The sequence below is a fragment of the Astatotilapia calliptera genome, chromosome 5 (genome assembly GCF_900246225.1).
Source record: "Astatotilapia calliptera chromosome 5, fAstCal1.2, whole genome shotgun sequence".
In the NCBI taxonomy this organism is placed as follows: domain Eukaryota; kingdom Metazoa; phylum Chordata; class Actinopteri; order Cichliformes; family Cichlidae; genus Astatotilapia; species Astatotilapia calliptera.
The window spans coordinates 38,017,909-38,035,408 of record NC_039306.1 but is presented as its reverse complement, the minus strand read 5'-3'; the positions used below and the strand labels follow the sequence as shown (position 1 = coordinate 38,035,408).

Below are 17,500 nucleotides of genomic sequence, written 5' to 3'. Positions count from 1 at the left end.
CTGACTATCAAATGAATCTGAATTTAAGGACAGATTGAACCACAATCACCAAGAACACCATTGGTACCACACTACACCGTAAAACAGGAGTGCCAAACATACGAGATCATTTACAGACTCGATGTGCAGTTCAGTATTGACAGTGACATCACATGAAGTGTATATAAAGTGTGTCTGAATGGCAGAGATGCAGACATGTGTGCATGTGGCACAGAGCCATGGCTCAGTGTCTGAGTGAGCTTGAAGCCGTTTATGATTCTGAACCACAAACAAGCTCAAACTTTGGACTGTTTTACTGATGAAAACCTCCATTATGGCCGTTCATACTCCTCACAGTCATTAAACAATGAACAGTTAACCTGTTGAACCCCAATGCCTCCAATACCAGGGATGAGAGGGAGAACATCTGGTTTAACAGGATGTACTGCCAGATTTGTTACTTAAATATAGACATGTGGTGTCCACATACACGTCAACAATCTCAGCTAAAAGCTCACAGAACTATTTCAACAACCACCAAAGAGCTAAAACAGCAAACGATTAGAGAGCAGCTAAACAGATTCTGCAAAAAGATGTAAACACAAAGCGCGGATCTCCCTCGGGGACGTACATGGACTTTGCTGAAAGGAGACATCTCACAGTTTCCGAGCTTCAGGTTTTGTAAGTCTGCGACCAAAATTCTTCACAAAGGTAAGACAAGCTGATTTTGTCTTCCCTTTGCTGTCTTGCTTCCACCATGATAAAATTGGACTTCCTGCACAGCTCTGTCTCGTGGTGTTCCTTGAGAGCAGTTTCCCATCATAAATCTCTATTTTCTGCCTTATTTGTTTCTTATTACACACTTATTACCACTCTCGTTTCTGACAGTGCTGTCAGACACTGTCTTGTTTTTCTCCCAAGAAAGCCAAATTTCTGCTATTCAATACTGAACAGCAGAACATAAACTGAACTTCAACCCATTGTGGCATTAATGGGTTTTCTTGGAACACCCACCAGGTCCCCTTGCTCAAGAAGACACATGTACGAGCCTGTCTGGAGTTAACCAGTGAACATCTAAAAGAACGCCAAGCTATAGTCAAACACAGTGGTGTTTTTCTGGGTACACTGAGGGGCCAATGGATGGGACCATGTACCGTCAGATCTTAGACTGTTCATTTATTTGAAAGATGACCTTACAAATTCAGCACACGATCAAAGAATTATTTCCCCCTGTATAAACCTGTTATTTTTAGGGTGGGTGCACAGCATCCTCACCTCCTTCTTTGGTGGTAAATGCCACAGTGTTGCTGGGTTGACTCTCAAAGCGATTGTTGGCCACAACCATGAACATCTTGTAGTTCGAGTAGGGCGCCAGGTCGCTGAGCATGCCAGATGGTTTGGCCGTAGTGCTATAGAAACCTTTGACCTTCTTCTCCTTACTGACCACCAGACCTGGAACCTGGCTAGACTCACGCCAGTAGTATAACTGGGAAGCAGAATGGGAAGAAAGGTGTTAATAGGCGAGACGTACAGGAGATGGGAGGACATTACACAAGAGAAATTATCCAAAATTGATCATGAAAGATAATTGGAAATTATGTAACGGAATAACAGGAGCGGGACCACGCCTCCAAACACGCTCCCTCCGGTTCTCATCTATATAGGTTCTCCCAGTTCTGCAAGCCGTCGTTCTCGTTTACGTGCCCCACCCTCCCTTCTTTAACTTCTTCACTTCTAATTAGTCCATGGGGATCTGCCAGGCTGCCATCGCCAGTCCCCTTCGAGGCCTTCCCCAATCGCAGTTCAATTCGTGACCATGCATCACCTTTACCTACTAAAACTCTGTCAAACCTAAAATGAGGATGTGAAATGATGCGTAATGTACCAACTCTGCAGTTTGTTCTCATTAGAAAAACCAAAGGCAGTCTTACTCTATACTCCTTGAACTCTCCCTGGACAGAGTTCAGGTCCACAGGGTTCCAGTGGATGATAACTTTGGTGCTGTCAACCTTTAATACCCGCAGGTCAGTGGGAGCATCAGTGGGCTCTGAACACATCCAAGTGGACACAATATGTGTGAACAGTCAGCAGTATTTTCAAAACAAATTGTCAGTTTGGTTTTCACTTTTCCTCAGCCTCCACATGGGTTGCTCTCATAAATGAAAAGCTGCTTCGTAGTCAGGATTTACTTACTGTCTTCTCCAGAGTATCCAATGACCAGGTTAGACTCTGGTCCTGCTCCAAACTCATTCCTGGCCTGGATTTTGAGCTCATAAGGCACATAGATTTCTGTATTGTGGACCACATGGTTAGTCCCCACTGTGGTCAGGTTATTCCACTCCTCTTCAGCGTCTTTTCGTCTCCACCACACAATGTAGTGCAGGTTTGGACCATTTCTTTCCAGATCAAGGAGAGGCTAGAAAAGTCAACAGAGAGATGCGCCTGAATTTACACATATTGGCAGGACAAACGATGAGTTATACTTATCAAATTACATGTTATAACTGTTTGGTGGTTATATACATTTACTTAGACATTGGAAGTTTTGCATCTAACCTTACTGTACAAGGGGATAAATTCTGATTGGACACTTCCAAGCTTATTCCACAACATGTCGTGTTTATTTGTGAACATGTTGATACATTTCATCATATTTCTGTGCATTATTTTTGATTTATTTATCATCTTGTTTTTGGTCAACAAAAAGGAACGCTGTTAGATGAAGCAACATTTTATGGGGAACGTTTTATCTTGATGCAAGGAAATGTGAGAAAGTTGTGCAGATTCACTCTGAAACTGTGAAACATCCATGCAAATGCATTAAATAAGGCAAAAAGACAGAGTCTGAACCAGTGTTGAGTTTGTTGGCTAATAATTTTTGTTAATAAAAAGAAGATGAAAATTATGATGAAATGTTTTGACACTTTTGTTGACCAATAAAAATCAGATGACAGGAGAGATTAGACCCAATCAGAATTAATCAGCTTGTGTAGCGAGCGGGACGACTTTTGATCTCCTTGGGCAGAAAAATTGATCTCACAAGCTGAGAGAAGATGTGAAGGAAATCACAACATTTTTTAAACTATACAGTACCCCGGCAAAAACATGACAAACTTTTAGTTAACTGAATTCACTTCAGATTAAGTCGACGACAATCTTATAATATTTAGTCACCTAAAACAAGTTAGATGCCTAATTATGACTTAAACTAAAAAGACTGAAGCTAAATCCAAATTTGCTGACAGAATTAAGACGGGTACTGTTCTACTCTCTCAGGCAAGCTTTCTTTAGCTCTTCAGGCTTCTTGACGGACACTGCAAAGCTCTTCTTTGGATGTTAGCGCCCTTTAGTTTGATTCTCTGATCCCATACAATTTCAATAATGTTGAGGTCCAGGTTCTGGTAAGGCAAGGCAAGGCAAGGCAAATTTATTTGTATAGCACAATTCAACAACAAGGTGATTCAAAGTGCTTTACAGAGACATTAGAAACAAAAACAAATAAAAAGCATGATTTAAAATTGATTAAAACAAGCAAACAAACAGACTAACTAAACACACACATTTCACACCTGTTCGCGCGATCTGAACCCTTATCGTAAGGGGAGCTACCAGTCCTTCTGTGGACGAGCTACTTTCTATTTTAAATTCCCTGAATTTAAAATACTCTCTAGACCCAGTCTAGACCCAGTTGGGGAGCTACCCAGAGCTCTAAACCCACTTAACAAACAAACAAAACAAACAAAACAGTATATAAAATCAAAACAGATAAAATCAAAACAGATAAAATCAGAACAGTAGATAAAATCAGTAGTTAAATGTAAGTTTTGAAATTTAAGCTTAAAAGTGTGGATTTGGTGCTTTATTCAAATGCAGCTGAGAACAGGTGAGTCTTCAACCTGGATTTAAATAAACTGAGTGTTTCAGCTGATCTGAGGCTTTCTGGGAGTTTGTTCCAGATATAAGGAGCATAAAAGCTGAATGCAGCTTCTCCGTGTCTGGTTCTGACTCTGGGAACTGATAAAAGACCGGATCCAGATGACCTGAGGGATCTGGAAGGTTCATACTGGGTCAGGAGGTCATTGATGTATTTTGGTCCTAAACCATTCAGAGCTTTATAGGCCAGCATCAGAACTTTAAAGTCTATCCTCTGACGGACAGGCAGCCAGTGTAAGGACCTCAGAGCTGGACTGATGTGGTCCACTTTTTTGGTCTTAGTGAGGACTCGAGCAGCAGAGTTCTGAATGAGCTGTAGTTGTCTGACTGATTTTTTAGGTAGACCTGTAAAGATGCTGTTACAGTAATCAAGCCTACTAAAGATGAATGCATGGACTAGTTGGTAAGGCACATGCATGACTGAAGGTGTTCCACTGTGGATCTCTCTCTATCCAGGTCCACACATTGGTTGTAAATGGTTCTTATATAGTGCTTTTCTGCTCCGCCTGAGCATTCAAAGTTCCCTGTGTTTAGTATCACTGTTGTACTGAAAAGTTGAGCTCTTACACTGAGACCATTCTAATGAGGCTTATGCAAATCCTAGATTGATCAACATAAGGTCCATCTGTTTGGTCCTGTGTCAGCGCAACACTACATTTTTTCCAATCGTGTTTCTGTTGTAAATAGTGTTTTGGGCCTGCTGCTTTTACTCTTTTGTCCACTTTTGTGAAATAGACACACTGCACATCACGCCAAGATGTGCCACGTTTTCAGCTAATATCAACTTGTTGAAGCAAAAATACTGTTTTATGTCTGGCATACTGTTATCTTCGGCATTTTTCACTCTGCTAGTAACAAAATGCATAAAGATCCTATTTAACACTGCGGGGAACATGTGCCACCACACAAAACAGTCCTAGCTGCACCTTTGCACACAGGACTTTGTGCTTTCAGCTGACAGTGCTAACCACCAGCCTAAAACGTTTGTCATGGTCACCTGATTACACATCTGCATTCAGGTGACCCTCAGTTTCATTATACTGTTAACATGTTCTCAGTGCAGACTACACTGTCTCACTGATTCATTCCCCATACGAGACGTCATCTTACCTCCCAGGTGATCTCCATATTGTCCTTTCTGGACCCCCAACCCCGTAGGCCTTTGGGAATGGCATCTGGTGCTTGTTTCAACATAACAGAGCGCACTGACATTAACCAGAGTCAGCAAAGCTTCACACTTATTCAACTGCAACTGTAAACCTTTAGTGAACATACGTTTCCAAAACATTGTAGCTAATTTGAGTACATGTAAACTAATAAGACTGACCAATTGAAACATCAGAGGTCAGATGATTGCATGCGATGCTCCTTACCAGCTCCAGTGGTCTTGTACCGGGGCGAGGGGCGGCTGGGATCACTCTGACCTACTGAGTTGATGGCGATGACCCTGAACTGGTAGTTGACAAAGGGAGCGAGCTGCAGGATGACAGAGTTGAGGTCTCCAGGGTAAGATGACAAGTTCTGCCACCTACCCGGCTCCCAGCGGTCCTCTTCAAACTGGACCAAGAACTCTGAGGAGAGACAGAACTAATGAAAAAACCAAGACAGTAAAACCTGCTGCAGGTCTGTGAGTCCATGTGTTCTGGAAGCACGCCATGTCCCATCCATTTGTCCACTTCAGCTTGTTCAAAGATCCAGTATACATTTTACAACCTTTCAGTATCCACATGGATTATAATTTACCCAAATCCTTCAGTAATAGGATTTTGAGTTTAGCATCCATTCAGAATCAAGTCTCAACTGTGGTGACCTGAAACTAACTAGGCTACTTTTGCTTACACAGTCTCCCCAACAGGATCAGTTTCAAAAAAATAACACAATCCTGTCAGGATCCAGGTTGATGTGTGCCTACTTACCTGTGATGGGGCTCCTGTGCTCTTTTCCAGGGATCCAGGTGAGGCGAACGCTGCGTGCTGCTGGGTCTGACAAATCCAGATCCATGGGGGGGTCTGGACGGGCTGAAGAAAGACAAGACATGGCTTTGCTTGTGTCAGACACACAGAAACATGCATGCATTTGTAGACATGTTGAAGAACCTTTTTTCATCTAAAACAAATGACTCATTGGGAGCAGTGCAGAGAGTCTCCTCTCAGCATGGACACATAACACTGTCATCATAAAGGGTTCATACAAACAGTAAGACAAAGAGACACTAGTTTAAAAACAACAAGCACATAACAAATTAAAAACAGGACAGAGACAAACAGTAGATAACATAAAACTTCCAACTGAGCTGTGTGTTACCTGGAAGCAAGGCACTAGAGACTGAGGGGTTGAGAGTGGCCACCTCTGTGGGACAGGGTCAGGGAGCAGGAAGTGGGTACAAAGGTTAGAGTCTGCAGGTTAGTCTACAAGCCAATCAACAGCAAGGGATTAAGAATGCATTTAGCACACATAGTAATAAGGTAAGTTACACAGTTGTAGACAATCACATAATCACTGGTTTTACAAATAAAAATGCTCACACTGGTGACGACATGTGGATTAAAGAGTGCCTGCTATTATTTAAATACACACACGCACGCGCACACACACACAGATAAAGGTAAACACTCGTTGAGGCTGAGGTAAAGTAGCAGACTGTCCTGTGGCACCATGGCTACACTCATGAACGCTGCCCCCTACAGGCCGAGCAGGAGAGGTGCCCTCAGCTCACAGCTACAGTCTGTGATAGTGTGGCATTTGAAAGCAGTTGGTGTTCTTTGCTCACGAACACTTGAAGCGTGTTGTTGAAAGATGACATGTTTGATGATGGACTAAATATAGACTCTGAATAATAAATGGATGCAGTCTGTCTGTGTTGTGTTTTCAGGAACACGATGCTGTTCTCCAACCAGTCCCAAAGACTCAATCAGTCTGTGTAGGAGCATGCCACTGGAAGCACTGCTGTACTTCTTTCAGTGTCTCACACACTACTGCTGAACTACAAAATGCTGTATGACTCTCACATCACAGTGATTTGTTTCGTTTTTACACATTCACTGTAAATATCTGCTTCGTACGTACAATGACTGTTTTCAGCTAATACACAGCACCGTGCATAAAACTGAAGCCTTGAAATGTGCTGAAGCTCTTTGTCACATCCTGACACCATCAAAGTGCAGACTGACTAGTTTCATTCAAGCATCAGAGCCATCACAATGATCTGAAGCAACATGAACATGAAAGTCTAAAGTAACAGAAGGTCTTTCACCAAATGCAGTTTAGGGATGGGTATCGAAAACCGGTTCTTGTTGAGAACCGGTTCCCACTGTTTCAATTCCTTGGAATCGTTTGCCACTTTTAAAAACGATTCCCTTATCGATTCCAGTCGCCCCGAATGACGTCATCACGTTGAGTAGCGTCTTTTACCCAGTAGGAAACACGGCGCCTGAGCGGCTCAAACGCTCAAAAGTTTGGTTACACTTTATGAGAAAGGATGACAACAGGGCAACGTGCAATACTTGCAAAGTAGAGATTTCATCAAAGGGAGGAAACACTACGAATATGCAAAAGCATTTGCTCAAAAAACACGCGATTGCTTTCAACGAATGTCGTATTTTTGATCCGCTCCGGACTAGCGAAGCTCAACCCAGCAGCAGCGGTAGCGTTTCCACGTCCTCTCCCGTTAATGCGGCAGGTAACTAATCAATTAGCATTGCATATTATGTTAGCGCGATTTACCTTATTACAAAACCTGCTATTACTGTGCGTTGCATTTAGATAACCATGATGAGAGAGACAGAGTCTGGCTCAGATGCTGGCAGTTCTCGCTGCAGTCTACCGGTAGCGTCTCCTTTCAGGCCAGGATAGACGAATGTCACCCAGCAGTGTCTAAGTTTGTGGTCAAAGGCTTGCACCCATTTGCCACAGCAGATGCCCCCGATTTCACTTTGGTAAGTGAATGTGTTTAATTGTAGGCAGGACATTACTGGATATTCTTGTGTAATTGCTACAGAATAATTTATGTTAAACTTTGTTATTGCTACAGAAGAATATTTATTTTATTATTTTACATTTACAATATTTTTTCCTGGGGACCCTGTGACACCCCATTGAAGAGCCGTAGGCTGTGGATCTCTTGAGATCTCACTGTTGGGTTTGTAAGGCCATGTTACTCCTAAATTTCTATCTTGTTCAAAGAGAAGATATAAAACACAGTTCTAAGCTAATCGACTTTAGTGTTCTCCTTTTTAAAAAAAAAGAATCAATAAGAGAATCGATAAAGAATCGAATCGTTAAACAGAATCGAAAATGGAATCGGAATCGTTAAAATCTTATCAATATATGCACACGTCTTCAGCAGCTGAAACCAGTGCTTTACATGTTTTAGCCATCCATCCATCCATCCATTCGCTTCCGCTTGTCCTTTTCAGGGTCGCGGGGGGCGCTGGAGCCTATCCCAGCTGTCATAGGGCGAGAGGCGGGGTACACCCTGGACAGGTCGCCAGTCTGTCGCAGGGCCAACACACGTTTTAGCCATGTCTGCCTAAATCCACAGCGTGTTCACAGGGGGCCATTGATTGTTGGGTTTCCTCTGTATGTATCATTGTAGGTCTGCCTTACTACATAAAGGTGACTGTTGTTGGTAAGTGTAAATGTAAGAGAAAATGACATATTTTAAGAGTACACTCAGAGTAATGAACTAATGAAACAACACAATGTCCAGTCTGTATGTGAGTGTACCTAACACAGTGAGGCGAGCAGAGGCTGAGAGCTGGTCTATGTCAGATTTAGCAGTGCAGGTGTACGTCCCCTCGTCACCCTCGTTCACATTGGGGATGGACAGAGACTCATCATCCTTCTTCAACCTAGGAGACAGATACAGAAAGGACTGTCATACGTGTAGTAACAGCACTGGAGCTAGTCTTTATTCATATTCATACAAAAACCAAAGAAACTCATTCCTGGAAGAAGAGTGTTCAGATTTCTGTTCATATGAACTGCCTGTATGCTGACAGGCATCAGAGTAGCCAGCATACAAACCATTTGGGTCCATGCATTTACTTTTGTGGGTTTACGTTTAAAAACAGTCCCAGTACAATCCATTGAACATTGTTGGATTTTAAATCAGATAATCCAGATGTGACTGAAGACTTTCAGCTTCGATTCAAAGGGTTTGACAAAAGTGCTGCATCAGCAGTTTCGGATATACAGGCTTTTTAAACAGTCTCATTTTCAGAGACTCAACACTAGTTGGAGTGTCAGGGAGCTTCATGGCCAGGCGAAGCTTCTTTATTCCAAGTGAAGTCAGGTGTTGGACTTTAATTGGGTAGCAAAGAAACGTGGATACAAGTGAAGAGAGCTACTATTAGGCTGGAAAAAAATCATGTCAGACAAACAGGAAGTAGTTTAGATCATGTGACATATTCTTTCAAACAAAAAAGGATGCTCTGGCCAGCTCAGCAATACCAAAAGACTGCAGAAGACAACTTAAGCCGATCATTTCAGCCTTTTCACAACATCTAGCCAAATCCTGAACAGAAGGAGACAGGCCTGAATCATCAGCCGAAAACTAGGCAAGGCAAGGCAAGTTTATTTGTACAGCACAATTCAACAACAAGGTGGTTCAAAGTGCTTTACAGAGACATTAGAAACAAAAACAAATAAAAAGCATGATTTAAAATTTATTAAAACAAGCAAACTAACTAACTAACTAATTAACAAACAAACAAACAAACAAAACAGATAAAATCAGTAGTTAAATGTAAGTTTTGAAATTTAAGCTTAAAGTGTGGATTTGGTGCTTTATTCAAATGCAGCTGAGAACAGGTGAGTCTTCAACCTGGATTTAAATAAACTAAGTGTTTCAGCTGATCTGAGGCTTTCTGGGAGTTTGTTCCAGATATAAGGAGCATAAAAGCTGAATGCAGCTTCTCCGTGTCTGGTTCTGACTCTGGGAACTGATAAAAGACCGGATCCAGATGACCTGAGGGATCTGGAAGGTTCATACTGGGTCAGGAGGTCATTGATGTATTTTGGTCCTAAACCATTCAGAGCTTTATAGACCAGCATCAGAACTTTAAAGTCTATCCTCTGACGGACAGGCAGCCAGTGTAAGGACCTCAGAGCTGGACTGATGTGGTCCACTTTTTTGGTCTTAGTGAGGACTCGAGCAGCAGAGTTCTGAATGAGCTGTAGTTGTCTGACTGATTTTTTAGGTAGACCTGTAAAGATGCTGTTACAGTAATCAAGCCTACTAAAGATGAATGCATGGACTAGTTTTTCCAGGTCCTGTTGAGACATCAGATCTTTGATCCTTGAAATATTCTTGAGGTGATAGTAAGCTGACTTTGTTATTGTCTTAATGTGTTTTTCTAAGTTTAGGTCTGCATCCATCACTACACCCAAATTTCTCGCCTGGTTTGTGGTTTTTAGATGTATAGATTGAAGTTCTCTGGTGACCTGTAATCGTTTCTCTTTGGCGCCAAAGACTATTACCTCAGTTTTGTTTTTGTTTAGTTGGAGAAAATTGTGGCACAACCAGTCATTGATTTCCTCAATGCATTTACCAAGAGCCTGTACAGGGCCTCGGTCTCCTGGTGACATTGTGATATATATTTGTGTGTCATCTGCATAGCTGTGGTAGTTTATTTTGTTGTTGTTTATAATCTGTGCCAGTGGGAGCATGTAAATGTTAAACAGAGGGGGTCCCAAGATGGAACCTTGGGGAACTCCACATGTGATACTTGTCTGCTCAGATGTGAAGTTATCTATTGATACAAAGTATTTCCTGTTTTCTACGTATGTTTTGAACCAGTTTAGTACAGTTCCTGAAAGACCTGTCCAGTTCTCCAGTCGTTTGAGTAATATGTTGTGGTCAACTGTATCAAATGCTGCACTGAGATCCAGTAAAACTAAGACTGACATTTTTCCACTGTCTGTGTTCAGACATATGTCATTAAACACTTTTGTCAGAGCGGTTTCAGTGCTGTGGTTCTGTCTAAAACCTGACTGGAAGGCATCGTAGCAATTATTCTGTTTTAAGAAGTAACTGAGCTGTTGAGAAACTGCTTTTTCAATGATCTTACTTAAAAATGGGAGATTTGAGATCGGCCTGTAGTTGTTCATTTGTGTCTTGTCAAGATTGCAACTGCTGTCTCCAGGTAGAAACAGCAGTGATACACCTGCTGCTGTCAGACCTGCAGGTATCAGGCTGTGATGTTCTCCTTTATAATGGACAGAAATATTTGGAGTGGCACAAATAATTTGTGGCATCTTCTTGAAGAACAGCTGATTGTTCTGTAAACAGTTTGAAATGGCTGTAAATAACTTTGTTTGCAAAACTTGTGCATATGATTTTAAAATTGACAATTTATATTTGCATTGAAAGTTATGAAATATGATTCATTAAACATGTTTGTGGTTGTTACGGTGAAAATATCACCTTTTCTACGGATTTTATGGTTTTTATCTGACTTTAGCTAAAGAATGTTAGCTACCGCTCACCGCTCGTCTGCAGCTTTATTTGAATGGAAAACTTCCACAACAGGCAAAAAAAAGCTTTTTGCTAAAAAAAAGATTCAGAGCAGAAGTTTTTTGCACTGCATTTTAAAATGAAAACATATTGCATTTATTTACAATTAAAGACACAGAGCAGGAAGTGTGTTACTGTTTTACATCCACAGACACACAAGAAAAGAAGCAGGCAACATGAGGTCAAGTTATGGCAATTTTATTTGTGTATTTCAGTACATGTATTTAGATTAGAGTTTTTAAAAACAAACAAACGTCCCAAGAAGGAGGATGGGGAGAAAGAAAGGTGGAGAGAGGAGGAAGAAACTATTGATGTCCTCAAACTGGATGCTGCTGGGTCAGTTCTTCCTCAGCAGTCTGCTCCAGAATCCCCTCCTGTCCTCGGCTTGCTTTGCTTTTGCCTTCAGTTCTTTTAAGGTCTTGTTGAGCTGCTCCTCGGCATCTTTAAATGTTTCTTTCAGCTGCTGTTTGGCCAGTTTCACTTTGTGTTTGAGGAGCTCTTTAGCTTCCTTTTTGTGCTTTCGTATTTCTTTAAGTGCGTCTTTGCAGTCTTTCTTGGTCACCGCAGAGCCGCTCATTTCTTTCTTGAATGCCTTCACCTCAATTTTCTCTTCTGCAAGTTCTTCTTGCACTTTCATCAGTTCCTTCTTCATGTTTTCATTGTGACTCTTTGTATCTTCCATTTCTTTCTTTGCTTCCTGCATTTTAATTTTCTCTTCCTCCAACACTTTTTGAGCTTCCAACAATTCTTTCTTCAAATTTTCAATCTCATTTTCTGCCTCGTGGTTACGTTTTTTCTCCTCTTCAAGTTGTTGCTTCACATGCAGTAATTCCTTCCTTAGTGTTTCAGCTTCAGCCGTTACATTTGCAGCTTCTTGTGTTGCCAACTGCATTTTCCTTTTTTCCTCTTCAAAAGCTTCCTGCACCTCCTGTAATTCCTGCATCACATTTCCTGCCTCCTTCTTTGCAGTTTGATATTTCTTTTTGGCTTCTTGTGCTGTGCTTTTCTCTTCCTCCAATGCTTTTTGAGCTTCCAACAGTTCTTTCTTCATCTTTTCATTCTCCTTTTCTGCCTGTTGTTTTCCCATCTTCTCTCCTTTAAGTTTGAGACCCACATGCAGTAATTCCTGCAATACTACATCAGTTTCAAACTTTGAATCTTTAGCTTCTCCTCTTGATTTTTCTGCCTCTTCTTTTAATTTGACATTTTCAGCCTGTATCATTTGAAGTTCTTCTTGCAGGTTAATCAGCTGTACTGAATTGTGAGGTGAAGCACTCGCCGATCCTCTTCTCGTTCTCCCCTGATTCATTTTAGCCTTTTAAACAAAGGAGCCAACGTTTTGTAGAGGAGTGAAGTGAAGTTTTCGATGTTTCTTCGTCAGCTGTCGTTTGTCCTGCACAGAGATGCTGCTGTAGATGTGTCTCTAGCTGTGTCTGGATACAATGAAACATGCTGGAACTAAGTGCTTGTGTTGCACAGTTCTACTGAACATTCCATTTCATGCATGCTCCGCCCACATGGTCAGGAATGTCAGGTGCTGCATCGCCAAATGCTGCTCCCGTTGCCTAGCAATAACAGCTGTTTACTTTTGGGGTCTGGTTCATTATTTAATAAAGAAAACATGTCCAAGTATTGGGTGCTGAGGCTCAGCGCATATTCTAGCCTGCTGTGTGGGTGGGCAGCTAGAAATCACTGGTGGGCAACATGAGTGAGGAGAAAACTGGAGCAGCCAAGCAGGGAGCTGCAGGTTGCTGGTTTGAGTCTCTGTTCAGATGCTGGTGTCTCCTCTCTCTGAGATGTCTGCAAACAGTCCCAGATAAAACAATAAGGATAATAAACAAACACGTGACTAAAATAACAGTTATGACTCTGATGTGTTTCATGTGTAGCAGGATGGCCTCTATACAGCAGTCGCTGCAAGCATCCACATCGCCACACTCACTTTTCTTTAAGCAGGCGTGCTGGGCTCCTCCTAAGGAAAGTTTGAAACTTCATTTCCTTCATGCTGGTGAACTTTTTACCAAATATTTCCATCAAAGCTTCTCCATCACTGACAGGGATTGTTTGGATCTTCACACTCATCTCCACCAACCCTAAAAAATGAGTCTCACTTTGCTCATATAATGCCAGGAGTGTCTCCATATTCCACAAAAGTCTGTGCAAACATGTAACAGTATCCCATATTCATAGAAATATTATTGATATTATAACAAAAGCTGTCACCAACACAATTGTCCCAAGTGCTTTTTTATTAGTTATTGCAAATGCTTGATTGCAGTTCTTGCTAGATGACAAAACCACTTATTAGGTTTAGAAGGAAATGACTTTTTCTACATGAGGTAAAGTTGGAGCTGTTTCCCCAAACTAAATGAAATCATCATTTAAAAAACTACAATCTGTATTTACTCTGAACATCTGTGTTAACATTTGGAAACATGTAAGTGTAACAAACATGTTAAAACATAAGAAATCAGGAAGGGGCATGTACAGGAATTTCTTTTACTTATGTATTAATCACATTATTTTATTGTATGATACCTTGGTGCCACTGGATTTTAACATGTCTCACACTCATACAGTAAGACAAATGGTGGGGGTGGTGTAGTAAGGAAGTTGGGGGAAGCAGACAGCTCCACAGGAAGAGTCTTTTGTGTCTTTGAGGACTCTGGGAGGCAGCAAGGGAGTGTGAACCTTAAGGTGTGAAACAGCTGTGTACTGCCTTTTGTTCCTGGAGAAGGTATTTCACTGAGAGCCATGCTGGGCTCAGACTCTGCTGACCGTCTGTCCCGCGGTCATGCAGGGACTTCATCAAGCTTGGTTGTCTGTTCTTTGTGTGTTTGATTAATACAGTTTGTCAAAATGAAAACATGACTGTAGATTCAGACCCGTGAGGCTGTGCTGATGAGACCAAACAAGGCAAATAAACAGTTTTAAAGGTGAACTGTGGGCAACGGCCAATTCTACCCTGGAGCCCAGAGGGTTACACGTTATTTTTTAAAGTAACGCAATAGTTACTTAATTACTAGTAATTAATTACTTTTAGAATCTTGTAACTCAGTTACTAACTCAGTTACTTTTTTGAAGAAGTAACTAGTAACTATAATTAATTACTTTTTCAAAGTAACAACGCTGCTGATGACACCACCATTATCGGTCTGATCCAGAATGACGATGCGGTCTGAGCGGAGGTGGGTCAGCTGGTCCACTGGTACAGACTGTGGAGAAACTACCGGATGCTCCGCCCTCTCGCCATCCTCAACAACAGTCTGTATGTGAGGACCACTTCACATCACAAAAAGGTGGATCCTAAGGAATCTGAAGTGATCCACCATGTGTAGAACAAGGCCCAGATGAGGTTCTTCCTGTGGCAGCTGTGAAAGTTCCACAGGAGCTGCTGCCATCACCCGCTCTGTGTTGTGCACATGGATGAGTGTCTCAGCTACGTCACTCTGATAAACACTCTGAAGTAACCACTGATATATCATTAGCACACTGCACAATTATAGTTATTTTATTTATATAAGTTGCAAGAAAAATAACTACTCAAGTACAGTAACAAAGTATTTGTACTTCATTACCTCCCACCTCTGAGTATAGCCAGCTGCTCCTCAGGAGAAATGAGTGGCAGCTCAGTCAGCTTATTTTAAACCATTTCCCAAGTCCATGTACTTCTGTTAGTCTATAAACCATCATCATATATAACGTGTTGGCCTGCTTAGCAACAGTTGTGTTTCTCAGCCATGTCTTAAACTCGTCGCACCTTCTGCAGCTACACACTCAGCCTCGCTCCAGCTGACAGTGAAGGCTGTTTGGAACAAACCCGCTGACTCAGGGACCCGAACCTTTACCCTTCACTACAAATGCTTTATACATAGCTACTGGGGAAGAAACAGTGGGTAGGTTGGAGTGATATGGGTGGGGGCACTCCCCAACGTCCCAGTACAGCATTTGTAATTTAATGGACCCATCGAAACCACTAGAAAGAGACTCTGATCCTTTATTGACACACGCTGTAGCAACCCGTTCTCACTCCCAAAGCGTAACATTTTACGCTAGGTGACAAATCGTCACCATATTACGTTTTCGGCTACCCACCACGTTCCTAAATGACGACCTCGGAAAAAGAGGAAATATGAGAACCGTCTGGACTGAACCTACACATGTTCGCTCTTTTTCTTCAAATCGCTTAGAAACACGCTATTTAACATCATTAAAGTCCTGGTTAAGGTCAGGAATAAGGTTATGGTCAGGGCTAGGGATAAGGTTAGGTTTAGGGCTGGAATACAGGGCTGGAACGTCTACTACCGCGGGAGCGTCATTGCACTGGATTCCAGCAATAACCCGCCGCGTACCATAAGAACGCCGAAGGTCTCCTTTCGCGTTCCTCAGGAACGCCGCGGGACGTGACAAAACGTCGACATGTTACGCCTCGGGAGTGAGAACGCTCTGGCTGTAGAGATGAAGGGGTTAAAGGATTCACCTTCCCTTTGGCTCATTCAAACTGACTCAATTGTTGCCAAGGCAACACTTTTGGTTGTTTGAAGGCAATTGGTCTGCTCATTTTCTAAATGTGCCACTAATTAACCATGGATGTTGTGATGTTTACGGAACTTTTATTTTGAAAGGTCGAATGTAAGGCGGAAGGGGGTTATAAAAAAAGGAGACAACAGAAAACGGTAGATGAACAAGTTAGCGCTGCAGACTGTGTTGCCGCTGCAAGCCTGCGAATTAAAGAATGGTACTAAGAAATACTGAAGGTGTCATCATTAATGTTTGAGGCATGCAAACATTACAGATGTGTTCTGCTTTGGGTCTTGAAGAGTCATTGTCTGAACTATGAATCACCTGCATGTCACAAAACTGAGACTAGATTTTTAGTAACAGAGCCTCACTACAATTCACTGCTACAACTACACACCAATCACAGCACTGCAAACCACACCCAGGCCACTTTACCCTTGTTAAGGAATATATATATATTTTCTTAGTGCTTATTTTCTGATTATTTTGTTTATGCATTTTAATAACAGGCCAGCTTTGACTCACACACCAGTTGCTCAGCCAGACTGGAGCTGTGCAGAGCTGCAGAGGCGGTATATTAAGAACAGGAAACAGATGCAGACAGAAGAAGTGAAACTAGGCAGAGGGTAGCGCACGTAATCACTCCACCAGCAACACACACATCAAGTAAGGCCAGAGGTAAAGAAGTTGTTTGGATTGAAACTGTGTGCGACGTGCGAGTGCCAAAATAACAGACTATGATGTACGCATCCGGCTTAATGCTCCAGACCTGCCGATGCTTAGCAGCGTGCACATCCCCTTTCCGGAAAGTAATGATTGAATAAATTGATTATAAATACTTTGACCACTCTGCGTCTTCTCTGTCCAGGAGAAGAATAAAAAGAACTGGGTTCGATACCCTTCACTACACTGTGAAACTTTGTTGTTAGATTCAGAGCAAATGAACAACTTTTCCCACAACCATGTTTAGTCAGGCTTGAAGCAGAGACAAAGAGGGTGACAGCACAGCACAGGTTGTTAAAAAAGAGCAAACGCAGGGGTCATTACCTCCATCCCAAGTAAAGAGGCTTGTCATCCTTCATCCAGGCCACACTGACAGGAAGGCTGGGGTCAGACGTCACCCTACACGTGAAGCGAGCCGTGGAGCCCCTGATGGCTGACTGGTGCTCGGGGGCCTGAATGATGCGAGTCGGCTCTGGGTCACAGTTAAGATGAAGAGCAATGCACTACATGAACATTTTAGACGCATCCAATAACACAAGTGGTAGATAATACTGTGTGGAGCTGCATGGTCAGGTGCCACAGTCTCATCCAAAACAAGACCAATTTACTCTTTCCATCTCTGTTCAATATGAGATAAGCTGCAAAGATTTAGATACAGAAAATGTGCAAGAAAATTGAATCATGGAGACTGTATTTGCATAACAATGCAATCCCTTTGTGTAAAGATCCACAGTACAGTTAGCAGGCAAAACAAGTAGACAAAGTCAGGTGCATCCCACCAGCCTCTGCGCTTCTCCTCTGGTGTAACATGTGACGCAGACAGGACTA

General features: G+C 42.1%; 1 protein-coding gene across 6 annotated transcripts in view; it reads right to left on the bottom strand.

Moving 5' to 3' along the window:
• nfasca (neurofascin homolog (chicken) a) overlaps window positions 1–17,500 on the bottom strand; it is a 165,792-nt gene that overhangs the window by 37,707 nt on the left and 110,585 nt on the right. For all 6 annotated transcript variants that reach the window (XM_026169156.1, XM_026169157.1, XM_026169155.1 and 3 more), the window contains 9 exons: window positions 16,997–17,144; window positions 8,638–8,762; window positions 6,217–6,261; window positions 5,829–5,930; window positions 5,286–5,483; window positions 5,023–5,093; window positions 2,173–2,395; window positions 1,911–2,026; window positions 1,255–1,465 (listed from right to left, as the gene is read on the bottom strand). In XM_026169156.1, the coding sequence (XP_026024941.1) occupies window positions 1,255–1,465; window positions 1,911–2,026; window positions 2,173–2,395; window positions 5,023–5,093; window positions 5,286–5,483; window positions 5,829–5,930; window positions 6,217–6,261; window positions 8,638–8,762; window positions 16,997–17,144 (1,239 nt within the window). The remainder of the gene's footprint in view (window positions 1–1,254; window positions 1,466–1,910; window positions 2,027–2,172; window positions 2,396–5,022; window positions 5,094–5,285; window positions 5,484–5,828; window positions 5,931–6,216; window positions 6,262–8,637; window positions 8,763–16,996; window positions 17,145–17,500) is intronic.